The 13492-nt window shown below is 41.7% G+C and overlaps 1 protein-coding gene across 1 annotated transcript in view; it reads right to left on the reverse strand.

Moving 5' to 3' along the window:
* LOC139479787 (uncharacterized) overlaps positions 1-13492 on the reverse strand; it is a 100572-nt gene that overhangs the window by 67563 nt on the left and 19517 nt on the right. The window contains exons 13-25 of the mRNA XM_071262658.1: positions 12376-12532; positions 11200-11263; positions 10351-10438; positions 10075-10247; positions 8847-9023; positions 8448-8568; positions 7075-7152; positions 6277-6400; positions 3935-4088; positions 2867-3105; positions 1080-1245; positions 837-956; positions 314-389 (exon numbers count right to left, since the gene is read on the reverse strand). Coding sequence (XP_071118759.1) covers positions 314-389; positions 837-956; positions 1080-1245; positions 2867-3105; positions 3935-4088; positions 6277-6400; positions 7075-7152; positions 8448-8568; positions 8847-9023; positions 10075-10247; positions 10351-10438; positions 11200-11263; positions 12376-12532 — 1737 coding nt within the window. The remainder of the gene's footprint in view (positions 1-313; positions 390-836; positions 957-1079; positions 1246-2866; positions 3106-3934; positions 4089-6276; positions 6401-7074; positions 7153-8447; positions 8569-8846; positions 9024-10074; positions 10248-10350; positions 10439-11199; positions 11264-12375; positions 12533-13492) is intronic.

Raw genomic sequence — 13492 nt, forward strand, 5'->3', positions numbered from 1 at the left:
TCTTTGATATTTAGAGCAAAATAAGATCAAACTAATTAAGATTGATCATAGTTATGGTTATAATCATAAAAGATTTAATTTATGTTAATAAGTTATAGTGTAATATTTTGTTTGTATGTATTTTGTATTTTTTAACCCTGTGTATTTATTTCCACAGGGCATCCGTTAATTTAATCCTATGTATTAAACAACTGGATTCCGAACATCAACCCGCGTTTGTGTGATTTATTCACAAAACCCACCCCGGTTGCAGTTACAAAAGAGCTTTATCACGTCAATGTTAAAACATGATGATGAAGACCGTAATACTGACCTGCTATTTCAAGATCGGATCCTACCCAAAAATAGGTTGCACTTTTCTTTCCTTGACGCTTAGACGTGAGCCACATCTGCAGACATAATAAAGGACGTAATGTAAGTGGGTTCCTGCTGGGCGGTTCTGCACCTATACCTCAACGCGCTAGGGAATAGACCGCCTCCGTGGTCCTATGGTAGAGCGTCCGCCCTGAGAGCGGAAGGTCCTGGGTTCAATCCCCGGTCGCGTCATACCAAAAGACGTTAAAAGATGGTACTTGTTGTTACCCTGTCTGGCGCTCGGCATTGAGGCTAAAACAAGCCTGGTCGGCTCGGAGTCAGTATAATGTGTCAGAGTGGGGTATTCACGTTAAACTGCGCCATTGTATCTCAGTGGGCTAGCACTGTCAATCGGCATCAGTTGGGATTAGCACAAGCAGCCACACACACGTGCATGCACGTCGCCATGTAAGTGCAATAGTCTTGGACGCGACGTTAAACCCCATTTCACCTCACCTCACCTCACTAGGAAATATGTTTACCGGCTCGCCACCCCACCACCTCGAGTCGGAACTGGAGCGACTCCCGATGGAGAAACTCTTGTTCATCGCTATGTCGAACATCTTGTTGTCGATGATGCCATGGGACTCGGGGTATAAACCCTGTCAAATGATAAGGAATTGAGTCACAATTGAGCCATAATCTCATTGCGTTAATACGGTTTCAGTTGAAGTTATTTCCTGCATCACATTCCCTTAGCAACCACCTGGTTTTCAAAAACTCACCGTAGCTATTGTGTAGTGGTTAGGGAAGGTGTAGGTCGGGTACACGGGCCTCATGTAAGGGGCATGAACTCCGTGCTGGATAAGCTTATGGATAACAGGAGTTACGTTCCTTGACAGATAATCTGCCCTGAAGCCATCGAGGGAGATGAGGAGGACAGGCTTGTAGCTGTGGAAAACAGTGGACAATAAGGATAATTAATGCAGGGGAGGTAACTGTGGAGAACAAGACAATTAATAAATGGGTGGTAACTGTGTAGAACAAGGATAAATAATAGAAGGGAGGTAACTGTGTAGAAAAGGGATAAATTATGCAGGAGAGGTAACTGTGGAGAATAAGGACAATTAATGCAATGGAGGTAACTGTGTAGAACAGGAATAATTAATGCAGGGGAGGTAACTGTGTAGAACAGGGATAATTAATGCAATGGAGGTAACTGTGTAGAACAGGGATAATTAATGCAATGGAGGTAACTGTGTAGAACAGGGATAATTAATGCAGGGGAGGTAACTGTAGAGAACAAGACAATTAAATGATGGGAGGTAACTGTAGAGAACAAGGATAAATAATACAGGGAAACGTACTATGGCGAACAAGATAATTAAAAGAATGGAGGTAACTGTGTAGAACAAGGATAAATAATTCATGGGAGGTAACTGTAGAACAAGGATAAATAATATATTGGAGGTAACTGTAGAACAAGGATAAATAATACATTGGAGGTAACTGTAGAACAAGGATAAATAATACATTGGAGGTAACTGTAGAACAAGGATATATAATACGGGGGAGGTAACTGGAGAATACGGATAATAAATACAGGGGAGGTAACTGTGGAGAACAAGAGAATATAAAGATGGGAAGTAACTGTGTAGAGCAAGGATGGAGAACAAGGATAAATCATACAGGGGAGGTAATTGTGGCGAACAAGACAATTAAAAGATGGGAGGTAACTGTAGAGAACAAGGATAAAAGGAGTTAACTTCGGAGAAAAAGTTTAATTTACAAAGGAGTGAGTGAGTGAGTTGGGTTTAACGCCGCTTATAACACTATTCCAGTTATATCATGGCGTGTCAGCTTAAAGTGGGAGGAAACCCCTAAGTATTGCAGGTCTCGGACGTTTACCACTTCGGTGAAACCCACGAGCACGGGTATGTTGCCGACAAACCTAGAAACATAATAGGGGGGGAACCGGGATTCGAACCCACGGTCATAGGTTTCTGGCGTACCCAAGGGACGCAACTCTGCACAGTGAATCGGGGCGCCTTAGACGACTGGGCCACCCGTACCCCCTCACAAAGGGGAGTTGTCTATGGTGCACAAGAAGATGAAATTATGGAGAAAACGGATACACTACAAAGGGGAGATAACTATTACAGGTTATAATGAATAAGGCATTACTGGTTATTATGATTTGGGCATTACTGTTTATAATTAATGGGACATTACTGGTTATAATGAGTAGGACATTACTGGTTAATATAATGAATGGAGCATTATAGGTGATTAAAAATGTGGGATTACAGGTAATAATGATTGTGACTTTACTGGTTATAACGAAAGGAACATTACATGCCATAAAGATTCGGACATTGCAGGTTATTATAAAAGGGACATTACTGTAATGAGTGAATATGGCAATTCTACTTACCCGTCATTTAATGCGTAATCCGAATCGGTATGACCCGGAATTAATTGTCGGTTTCTATTGCTTATTGAAGACAATAAGGCATGAACCCACTTTAACAATAAGGCATGGACTCACTCTCACAATAAGGCAGGAACTCACTCTGACTGGCAGGAGCCGCCCTCCGTGGGGCACGCCCAGTCAAGCCATTGCTGTGGGGCACGAGCGGCACGTGGTTCCTCACCCCGAGTCTTCAGTGTACTCGGCCACAGCGCCGTTGCCAGGTGGAGGCGGATACCGATGTGGGAAAGGTAGGGGTATTCGTCCAGAAACTGTAGCCCTGTCAGGAGCTCAATGTCTCGGATACGGACAAGGTTGTCAGCCAGGTAGCTGTTGTAGTCCTGGATTCAACCGGGGATACAAAATAATGTACCATGGAAGATTTCCAGTTGGGAAACAACAATCAATAGATCCATGTTTTTTTACCAAAATAAAGTAACAGCCTTACAAATAGGCGCAGCCATATGCTAGATGCTGAACCACATACCAGTTGGACATTAAACTGTGACACTAGAGTGTAGACAGATGGGTCAGACTTATCCGTTTGCTACATGGACGCAAGACTGCTCCACTACTTCAGTGTTTTTTTTATACTTCATTCATCTTCCCGAGGCAAGGGAGTTAATTGACTGTAAAAGTCCAGTTTCCACCATTGCCGAACTAGGCTGGAATTCCTGGGCTCGATCGTAGAGCCACCAGAGGCCAATTAGAGTTAAGTACCTACATGCCTCGCCTATGGACCAATCAGATTCCACCTCTCGTATCCCTTGCATTTGCTTCAAACAAAATGGCGGCGCCCTGTCAAGACGATCTGATCGATAATCAAGATCTATATTGTGATAAAACGGACCTTACATTGCTAAGTGCATCAAATCACGTGAGCACCTTGATTAAAAACATGAACAAAAATTGAAAAATATCTGATGACAACATGTCGTCGGCGCTCATGCTTTGCAAATCCCGCAATCGGCCGAAATCTGCATGACAGTTTACGAGCAGGATTTCGATTTCGTTGCGCGATTTTGATTGGAGCATGCATAAACTCGTTAGTCCAGCCAAAATGTAACTCCATAATACCAGCCTATTTCGGCAAGGGTGGAAACTGGACTTTTACAGTCACTTTTCTCTCTTGCCTCGGGAAGATGTACTTCATTGTGAATATTAACTTACAAGACAGTTGGGTACTCGCTGTGTGTGCGGCAGAACGAAGGAGAGAGTGTCAACATTTCCACCGCACGGCAGCGTCTGGGACGACTCCCTACACCTGGCCAGGATCAGGAAGAAGTGAAACGGCAGTGCAGCAGTCCTCGCGGTGTCGGCATATCTGTCAAGGTGACGAGCCAGGGATCTAGATCTAACGCCATTGTGTAACTGGCATGCGAATGAGTTTGAACTGGAATTTGTGATATAGTAAAGCTTGACAGCAGGCAGCGTCTGGACTTTCTTTTGTGATATTCTTACCATTTTACCGTCCTATATTATCATTTAATGTGAAAATGACGACGACCGCAAATGGATCGATATATATTGTCATTATAAATCTTTCAGGTTGGCCTGGTCAGGAAAGTGTAGCCGCCCGTGTGAAACGTATGTTACTAGTAGAACATTAGTTATTTGTAACTAGTCGAACATTAATTATATGTAACTAGTCGAACATTAATTATATGTAACTAGTCGAACATTAATTATATGTAACTAGTCGAACATTAATTATATGTAGCTAGTCGAACATTAATTATATGTAACTAGTCGAACATTAATTATATGTAGCTAGTCAAACATTGATTATATGTAACTAGTGGAATATTCGTTATATGCAACTAGTCGAACATTAATCATACATGATTACTCGAACATAAATTATATGTTACTGGTCGAAAATCAAATCTTTGTAACTAATCGAACATTGATTATATGTAATTTGTTGAAGATTAATTATATGAAACTAGTCGAACATTAATTATATGTAACTAGTTGAACATTAATTAAATGCTACTAGTCGAACATTGATCATATGTAAGTAGTCGAACATTTATTTTATGTAACAAGTCAAAAATTAATTAAATGTAACTAGTCAAACATTAGTTAAAGCCAACTAGTCGAACATCATTTATATGTAACTAGTCAAACATTAATTATATGTAACTAGTCAAACATTATTTGTATGTAACTGGTCGAACTTTAATTACATGTAACTAGTCAAACATAAATTATATGTAACTAGTCGAACATTAGTTACATGCAACCAGTCGAAAAGTAATTATATGTAACTAGTCGAACATGAGTTATATGTAACTGGTCGAACTTTAATTAAATGTAACTAAAGTACTCACGGAAATGGAAAAAAAATGTTTTTCTCAATTTAAAACTTACGTCGCTGTAAATACGATATAACAAAACAACTTTAGTACTTTAGTCACACATTTATTATATGCAACCAGTAGAACATTACTTATATGTAACTAGTCAAACATTAATAATATGCAACAAGTCGAAGATTAATTATATGAAACTAGTCGAACATTAATTATATGTAACTAGTCGAATATTAGTTATATGTACACCCGTTTGACGCCAAATGAGAAAGATGAATTGCCAAATAACTCGCATTACCCATGTAATTACCCATTACATTACCCATGTCTCATCTGAGAAGACGGGCTCATATCCTTCTTCACGTTTCTGCTAGATGGTACGAAGGTAATGATTTCGGAGACGAACAATGTCAGACCGTTCACACAACACAGCCCTATTTTCTCCAGTTATCTTTTTGTATCTTTAACCAAATGTATGCAACAGCTGCCATAGTTTGTACTTTGTAACACGTAAATCATGGTCAGTTTCAAGGTGTTTCTTCAAGATTCTTAGGGACAGGTACTTATTTTCTGAGTGCAGTTTAACAATTGCACGTCTGACTTGATCCCTCTGAAAAAGTCTAATTTATCAACCGTGCGTGGTTTTGACATGTTCCCTACCGCCTTGGCCTGACTATTTGTATCTCGTCGACTAACAACATTTTTAAGTTTCTGAGGGGACATACCAACAGCTTTTGAAGCTCGTTTCAAGAATTTATTAATTGCATAAAAAGGCTTTGCTCTTTCTGCTTCACTTCTAAAGAAATCATACACATTCAACATCAACTGTTTAACATCTGCTGAGTAGCGCATCTTGTCATTGAATGAACACGGTCACTGTGTAGCACGTGCAGACCGTGCTTGCGTTGTGCCTTCCACGGTTGTCCCCCTACGTGTCATGTACACATTTCTATACAAAATTACATGATAGTTTCTTAAAGAACTTCATCCGTCATGGGTCTTAAATTAACCAAAATTCAGATTTTGTTGGGTACCGGGTATTCCTTGTCAAGTACCGTATTGATGTTTCATACACTTATCTGGATTTCGAGTTATTTGGCAATTCATCGTTCTCATTAGGAGTCAAACGGACTTTAACTGGTCGAACTATAATTATATGTAAATAGTTGGTGTTCAGCAGCTGCCTGTGTCACTGACCTCATCTCGGTTTCCTCCGTATCAACCCGTCCGTCGTGGTCATCATCAAACACAGGGCCGGCAATGACAGCGACAGCTCCATCAGCGTAGTTGTAAATCAGCTCCCATACAAACTGCCAGATACCTAGATGAAGACAGCCCTGCAGTCTGTGCTAGGAAACTTATAGCGTTATAACTGTTCCCTCGGGACACTATCAGAACATGGCTGCATGTGATGGGTCACATTGCACATACTTGCACATACTTCTGTATTCACAAGGGGGCAGGGTTAGTAGAGTGACAGTTCTACGATTACCAAGTGTAGGAGGGCCTTGGGGAAGGTCAGTAGAGTGATAGTTCTACGATTACCAAGTGTAGGCGGGCATTGGGGAAGGTCAGTAGAGTGATAGTTCTACGATTACCAAGTGTAGGCGGGCATTGGGGAAGGTCAGTAGAGTGACAGTTCTACGATTACCAAGTGTAAGCGGGTCTTGGGGAAGGTCAGTAGAGTGATAGTTCTACGATTACCAAGTGTAGGCGGGCCTTGGGGAAGGTCAGTAGAGTGATAGTTCTACGATCACCAAGTGTAGGCGGACCTGGGTTAGTGTTAGTGGAGTGATAGTTCTACGATCACCAAGTGTAGGCGGGCCTTGTTTTTCAAATTTTATCTTCAGGGGAATTTTCTCATTTACTAAAAGATAGATGTCCGTGTAGCTGGTATTTAGGCTCATCCCTGTTCTAGTACAATACGGTGACAAGAAGGCTGAAGAGGGTGTACACAGAAAACCCGGAGCATGACCAATAAAAGCATTATGTTACCTGCTCTGAAGCCATCATACATGGGAACTAGTGTCGACGACAGGGCGAGATCACCACAGGCGTCTTGGTAGTAGTTCCCTGAAGATAAACACAAATCTCAAATAAGATGTTCAAGTCGATGACAGATGCTGGGCACAGAGGACAGTTACGAGACAAATGAACATTATATGGTGAGTTTTAGAGGAATTGTTGTAAATCTTCTTGAATAGTTGCAGAGGAAATGTGTTAAATGTTCGTGATTTGTTCAAGGAGTAATGTGGCAACTGTGAGTTGTTCCAAAGGAATTGTGGTAAATCTTCGTGAATTGTTTCAGAGGTAATGTGGTAAATGTTCGCTTATTGTTCAAGAGGAAATGTAGCAATGTTCGTATCTTGTTCAAAAGGAAATGAGGTAAATGCTTGTAAGTTGTTTCAAAGGAAATGTGGTAAATGTTCGCGAGTTGCTTCCGAGAAATGTGGCAAATGTCCGTTAGCTGTTCCAAAGGAAATGTGGAAAATGTTCGTGAGTTGTGTCAGAGGAAATGTAGGATATGTTTTTGAATTGCTCCAGAAGACATGCTGCAAATGTTCGTATATTGCTCCAGAGGAAATGCGGTATATGTTCGTATATTGCTCCAGAGGAAATGTTGTAAATGTTTGTGTGTTGTTTCAGACTAAATGTGGTAAATGTTCGTATATTGCTCCAGAGGAAATGCGGTATATGTTCGTATATTGCTCCAGAGGAAATGTTGTAAATGTTTGTGTGTTGTTTCAGACTAAATGTGGTAAATGTTCGTATATTGCTCCAGAGGACATGTGGTAAATGTTCGTATATTGCTCCAGAGGAAATGTGGTAAATATTTGTTTGTGGTTTCAGGCTAAATGAGGTAAATGCTCGTATATTGCTCCAGAGGACATGTGGTAAATGTTTGTGTGTTGTTTCAGACTAAATGTGGTAAATGTTTGTGTGTTGTTTCAGACTAAATGTGGTAAGTGTTCGTGCGTTGTTTCAGAAGACATGTGGTAAATGTTCGTATATATCGCTCCAGAGGAAATGTGGTAAATGTTCGTATATTGCCCCAGAGGAAATATGGTAAATGTTTGTGTGTTGCTTCAGAGGAGATGTGGTAAATGTTCGTATATTGCTCCAGAGGAGATGTGGTAAATGTTCGTGCGTTGCTTCAGAGGAGATGTGGTAAATGCTCGTATATTGCTCCAGAAGAAATGTGGTAAATGTTCGTGCGTTGCTTCAGAGGAGATGTTGTAAATGTTCGTATATTGCTCCAGAGGAAATGTGGTATATGTTCGTATATAGCTCCAGAGGAAATGTGGTAAATGTTTGTGTGTTGTTCCAGAGGAAATGTGGTAAATGTTAACATTTAGGGTGGTTAGGACCTGGGAGAAGATTGCCGTGTGTGATGTTCCCGGTCTGCAGCCCTGCCCACGTTGTTCTGTCCCTGGCGGTGAGGCGACCGTCTGGTATCATACACACACTCCCAGTTGTGTCGGGGAATAGCTGCAAAGGAAGAGACACTACCAGTAGCACGGACATGTGACTCAAGCGTCATGTGTTGGCCTTTTTGATATTGTGCTGTTTTAACACTAAGATACCAGAGGTCAAATTTGAAATTCTCGCCTACTTAAGAATTTGTTCCAATTATTTAATGAGGGCAGCATATCACTAGTTTGGAAACATTGGCTCATTCTGTACGGTTATGTCGGAAACGGTATCTCCGAGGTACATGCTAAAGAATAGTCTTTCTCAAGATAATTATCTGCTTGCTGGATGCCTACCATCTGTTGGCTGCATGTTGTGGCCACCCATCTGGGCATGCGGAGGGTGTGGCTGAAGCCGACAATGTGGTGGGTCTGCTGTAGGATACACATGTCGTCACTGATGTAGAGGGTCGGGGGCGGCAGACCAGGTGTGGCTTGTTCTCCTACTGTGTCCATAACGAACTGCTGCTGCTCCTGAAGGAAGTAGGCCAGGGAGTCAAGGAGGTCAGGGAGGTCCGGCAGCCCGGGAGGTCAGGGAGGTCAAGGAGGTCAGGGAGTCAGGGAGGTCAAAAAGGTCAGGGAGTCAGGGAGTCAGAGAGGGCTGGGAGTCAGGGAGGTCAAGGACGTCAGGGAGTCAGGGAGGTCAGAGAAGTCAGGGAGTTCAGGGAGGTCAGAGAGGTCAGGGAGGTCAGGGAGTCAGGGTGGTCAGGGAGCCAGGGAGTCAAGGAGGTCAGGGAGTCAGGGGGGTCAGGGAGGTATGAGAGGTCAGGGAGGTGAAGGAGGTCAGGGAGTCAGGGTGGTCAGGGAGCCAGGGAGTCAAGGAGGTCAGGGAGTCAGGGAGTCAGAGAGGTCAGGGACAATCTTAGAGCATTAAAATTAAATAGACCACTTCGGTAAGTATAGCAAATAATCGGGCAAATAAACATAAAATGACTTTCATTTTCGACAGCAATTGGACATAATCTTAGGGATTTCTCAACAGACGAAAATCTTCCTTTGTTAGCTTTTAGATAATTAAGGCCAAGTCTAAAACGAAAAATGATGTTACGAAAATCCATGTACCGTTAGTTTGATAAATAAGATTCGGGTTCAAGCAATGACTTCAACTGACGATAAGTATCATATCTGGAACTTTCTTAAATATCTAAATGTCGTTTCTGATAAAACATATCAAAAGCACGCATGCGAAAGTGCTTTAATCGAATGAGGAAGGACGAATAACGAATAGCTTCTGTGTGCCGTCTATCAGGGTTATATATATGTTGCCTATTGTGCTTAAAACATTATCATATGTGTCATGTATCATGTGAACATTCTATTGATGGCCGACAGAAATCAACTTTTGGACGTTTCACGTTGCAGGCAAATAAATACATTTTAACAAAACATCGTCTTCAAAATATTTTTCTTGACAACTAGAAGCCTGATCCTGCGACGTTAATAAAGTTATATGCTCACGTAATAAAGTGACGTTATAGCAACGTAAAATGACATTATAGTGTTCATGACACACGGGTTTTCTTACCGAGCTGGTACAGGTACAGTTTTGAAGCTCACTCCACAAGCCTTCTGGCTGGTGACAAGGGAGATAACTTGTTGCCGAGAATGTGTTCTTCTTCAGGGATGGGGGAGACTTGAGTAGGTGGTGGAGACCTCCCTCTGTCCCGTTGTTGGGGGCGGGTGTTATGCCCAGAACATCTAAGAAATACATCCATGTATCAGATTCGACAACGAAATAAAACAAACTTAACAAACTTCACACGATTTCGAACGCGCACAGATAGTGTTCGATAGTACGTACCACACATGAGGTTGTAGAGTTCTATGTTCTCAAATGGAGCCACCACTTCGTTCTGCTTGAATGATGGCCCGAAGCCGACAAACAATGCCTGAAGATAGCAAATTGAATGTGTATGACGTGGTCTCATTGGACAGTTGGGAATACTTTGTGAACCGACTCAGAAGGCGAAGTACCGAGAGGAGTATCTTTGCAGGTGGAGGAATGGTGGACTATCCGCTCATACGTCTGTTTTGGAGTATTTGGGATAAGGAGAATATCCCAATCCTCCCATACGTCTGTTTTGGAGTATTTGGGATAAGGAGAATATCAAAATCCAGACATACGACTGTTTTGGAGTATTTGGGATAAGGAGAATATCGCAATCCTCCCATACGACTGTTTTGGGGTATTTTAAAACTAGTAGAATAGTTCTATGTCTCACAGCGTGGTACGCAAATAGTAATACTTTCCAATGAGTTGTTTTCACATTTGGAAAAAGGAATGCTTGAAACGTGTAGTCTGAGGGAAATCACAGTCTGGTTAATAGCTCTCGTATAAATATACCACGTTAACTATTTCACAAAATATCATTTCACATTTCTTCATTTTATTGAATCTAATGATGGAGCATCGACTTCAAGATATTGTACATTTTACCTCCAGACAATACCCAAGATTACTCCCTTTAACTCTAGTTATTTCTTGCGATGAGACACACACTTTTCAATGATTACAAATAATTATGTACACATATGAGTAGTTGCAGAATGAACACAAGCATGCTTTAGCATTAAGAATTCCATTGTGCCATCCATGTATTCAGTGCGGGACAGACGGGGCACCTGTTGCACGTTACAGGCGGACACATACCTGCATGCTCTTCAACCTATTGTCGTACCCATGGCTTCCCTTAGGGCAATAGTTCCTCTGTTTTCTGTAAAGTTGAAATGCCTTGTTTGAATCATGCATGAAATACATTGGTGGTTCATGTTGTTTCTGCCTGTATTACTTTAGAACAAGTTAAGTACTTCTCGTTATGTAAAGTTAATGTCTTCAAACACGATCCCCGAAGGCTAATGTATAATCAACTACGTGACCCACCCGAAAGTACACGAACACAGCAAACGTAGATTCTATATCTAGACCCTGAGATACATAATTTACAACACTGCCACTGTGAACAGTCCGCAAAGGACCCATAAGGTTTATAATTGACACAGTGATTCCATAAATGAACCGTGAGGTTTATAATTTGCATCACTGTCAGGAGGAACATAGTTATTATAATTTACATCACTGCCGCGAGGAACATAGTGATTCTATAAAGGACCATTAAGGTTTATATATTATATCACTGCCACTGGGAACATAAGGATTATAATTTACATCACTGCCACGTGGAAGATTGTGTTTCCATAAAGGACCATTAAGGTTTATATATCACAGCACTGCCACTGGGAACAAGTGATTATAATTTACATCAGTGCCATGGGGACCAAAGTGATTCCATAAACATTCCTCCAGGTTGATAAATTATGTTACTACAACAGCTTGCATTGTTTATATAGCGTTTACGCTTGAGATGCTGAGGATCCTAAGAAACATGAATTGTAAAAATAATTAAATTGTTCGACTCCTCCTGTCACAGAAAGTCTATTTTGAAGCAGTGACCGAAATACTAACCCACAGCTAACTATCCCCACCAGACCTGGTTATTTAATGGTGGTTCACCATTCGCATAAGTCACCTCGATAGGGTGTGCAAAGTCGAGTCCCTCGGGTGAGCCAGCAAACTGTGATCATTTGTTCGAATCCCGATTTGCTCAATTTTTTGTCAGCACCATATCCGTGCTCGTGGGTTTGACCAATAAGGAGTCGTCTCCATCACTCCTAGATATCCTCCCACATCAAACTGACACGTCGTGATGTATCTGTTATACTGTCCCAAGATGAATGTAATCAAACTAAGTCTCTTTGTTATGTTATAGCTGTGCTTCTTACTGTTAGGCCAGGAGGTTGTGTCGTGCAGCGACACAATCTCACTTACTTGTAGACGAGCCATCCCTCCTCGACGTCAACCACCAAGTCTCCAATACGTTCGTTGTTGCTGTAGTGGAATCTGGCAGGCAGCGTGTCGCGGGTGAAAACCTTGAAGTGCTCTGTCCGGCACTCCAAGTCAGACACTACTGTTGACGGGGATGGAGCTAGGCAGGAAAATGTCAAACACCAAACATAATAAAGAGTTGACAATTGACCAGGCAGTGTATGCCAATATATACGAACAAAAAGACGTGTAAACTATACTATTTGTGTGCGACAGATCACAAGACAGTGTATGACTGAGCTCCAAGAAGAAGACGTGTAAACTATACTATTTGTGTGCGACAGCTCACAAGACAGTGTATGACTGAGCTCCAAGAAGAAGACGTGTAAACTATACTATTTGTGTGCGACAGCTCACAAGACAGTGTATGACTGAGCTCCAAGAAGAAGACGTGTAAACTATACTATTTGTGGGCGACAGATCACAAGACAGTGTATGACTGAGCTCCAAGAAGAAGACGTGTAAACTATACTATTTGTGGGCGACAGATCACAAGACAGTGTATGACTGAGCTCCAAGAAGAAGACGTGTAAAATATACTATTTGTGGGCGACAGATCACAAGACAGTGTATGACTGAGCTCCAAGAAGAAAACCTGTAAACTATACTATTTGTGTGCGGCAATGACGTGTGTACGTGGCGCACTTGTGTAAATTGCGATAGTATATTCTCCAATTATTGCGCATGAAGATGTCTCTCTTATCAGAATGCAAACCATATAGCCAAGATTGTCATACACCTTCCCTCTGAGGCTTCTCGCCACAGGTGTTTATTTGTTTGTTTGTTTGTTTGTTTGTCTATTGTTTAACGCCGCAACCAGCAATATTCCAGCTTTATGACGGCGGTCTGTAAATAATCGAGTCTAGACCAGACAATCCAGTGATTAACAGCATGCGCTCCGTTCCAGATGCCGTTAGTACCCTCTTACTACAAGCATAGTCGCCTTTCACGGCAAGCATGGGTTGCTGAAGACCTATTCCACCCAGGATCTTCACAGGTCTCGCCACAAGTGATTTTGAGTGAGTGAGTGAGTTTGGTTTTACGCCGCTTTTAGCAATAT

This window comes from Haliotis cracherodii, unplaced genomic scaffold (assembly GCF_022045235.1).
Source record: "Haliotis cracherodii isolate W230 unplaced genomic scaffold, xgHalCrac1.p SCAF_4, whole genome shotgun sequence".
NCBI classification, from domain to species: Eukaryota; Metazoa; Mollusca; class Gastropoda; order Lepetellida; family Haliotidae; genus Haliotis; species Haliotis cracherodii.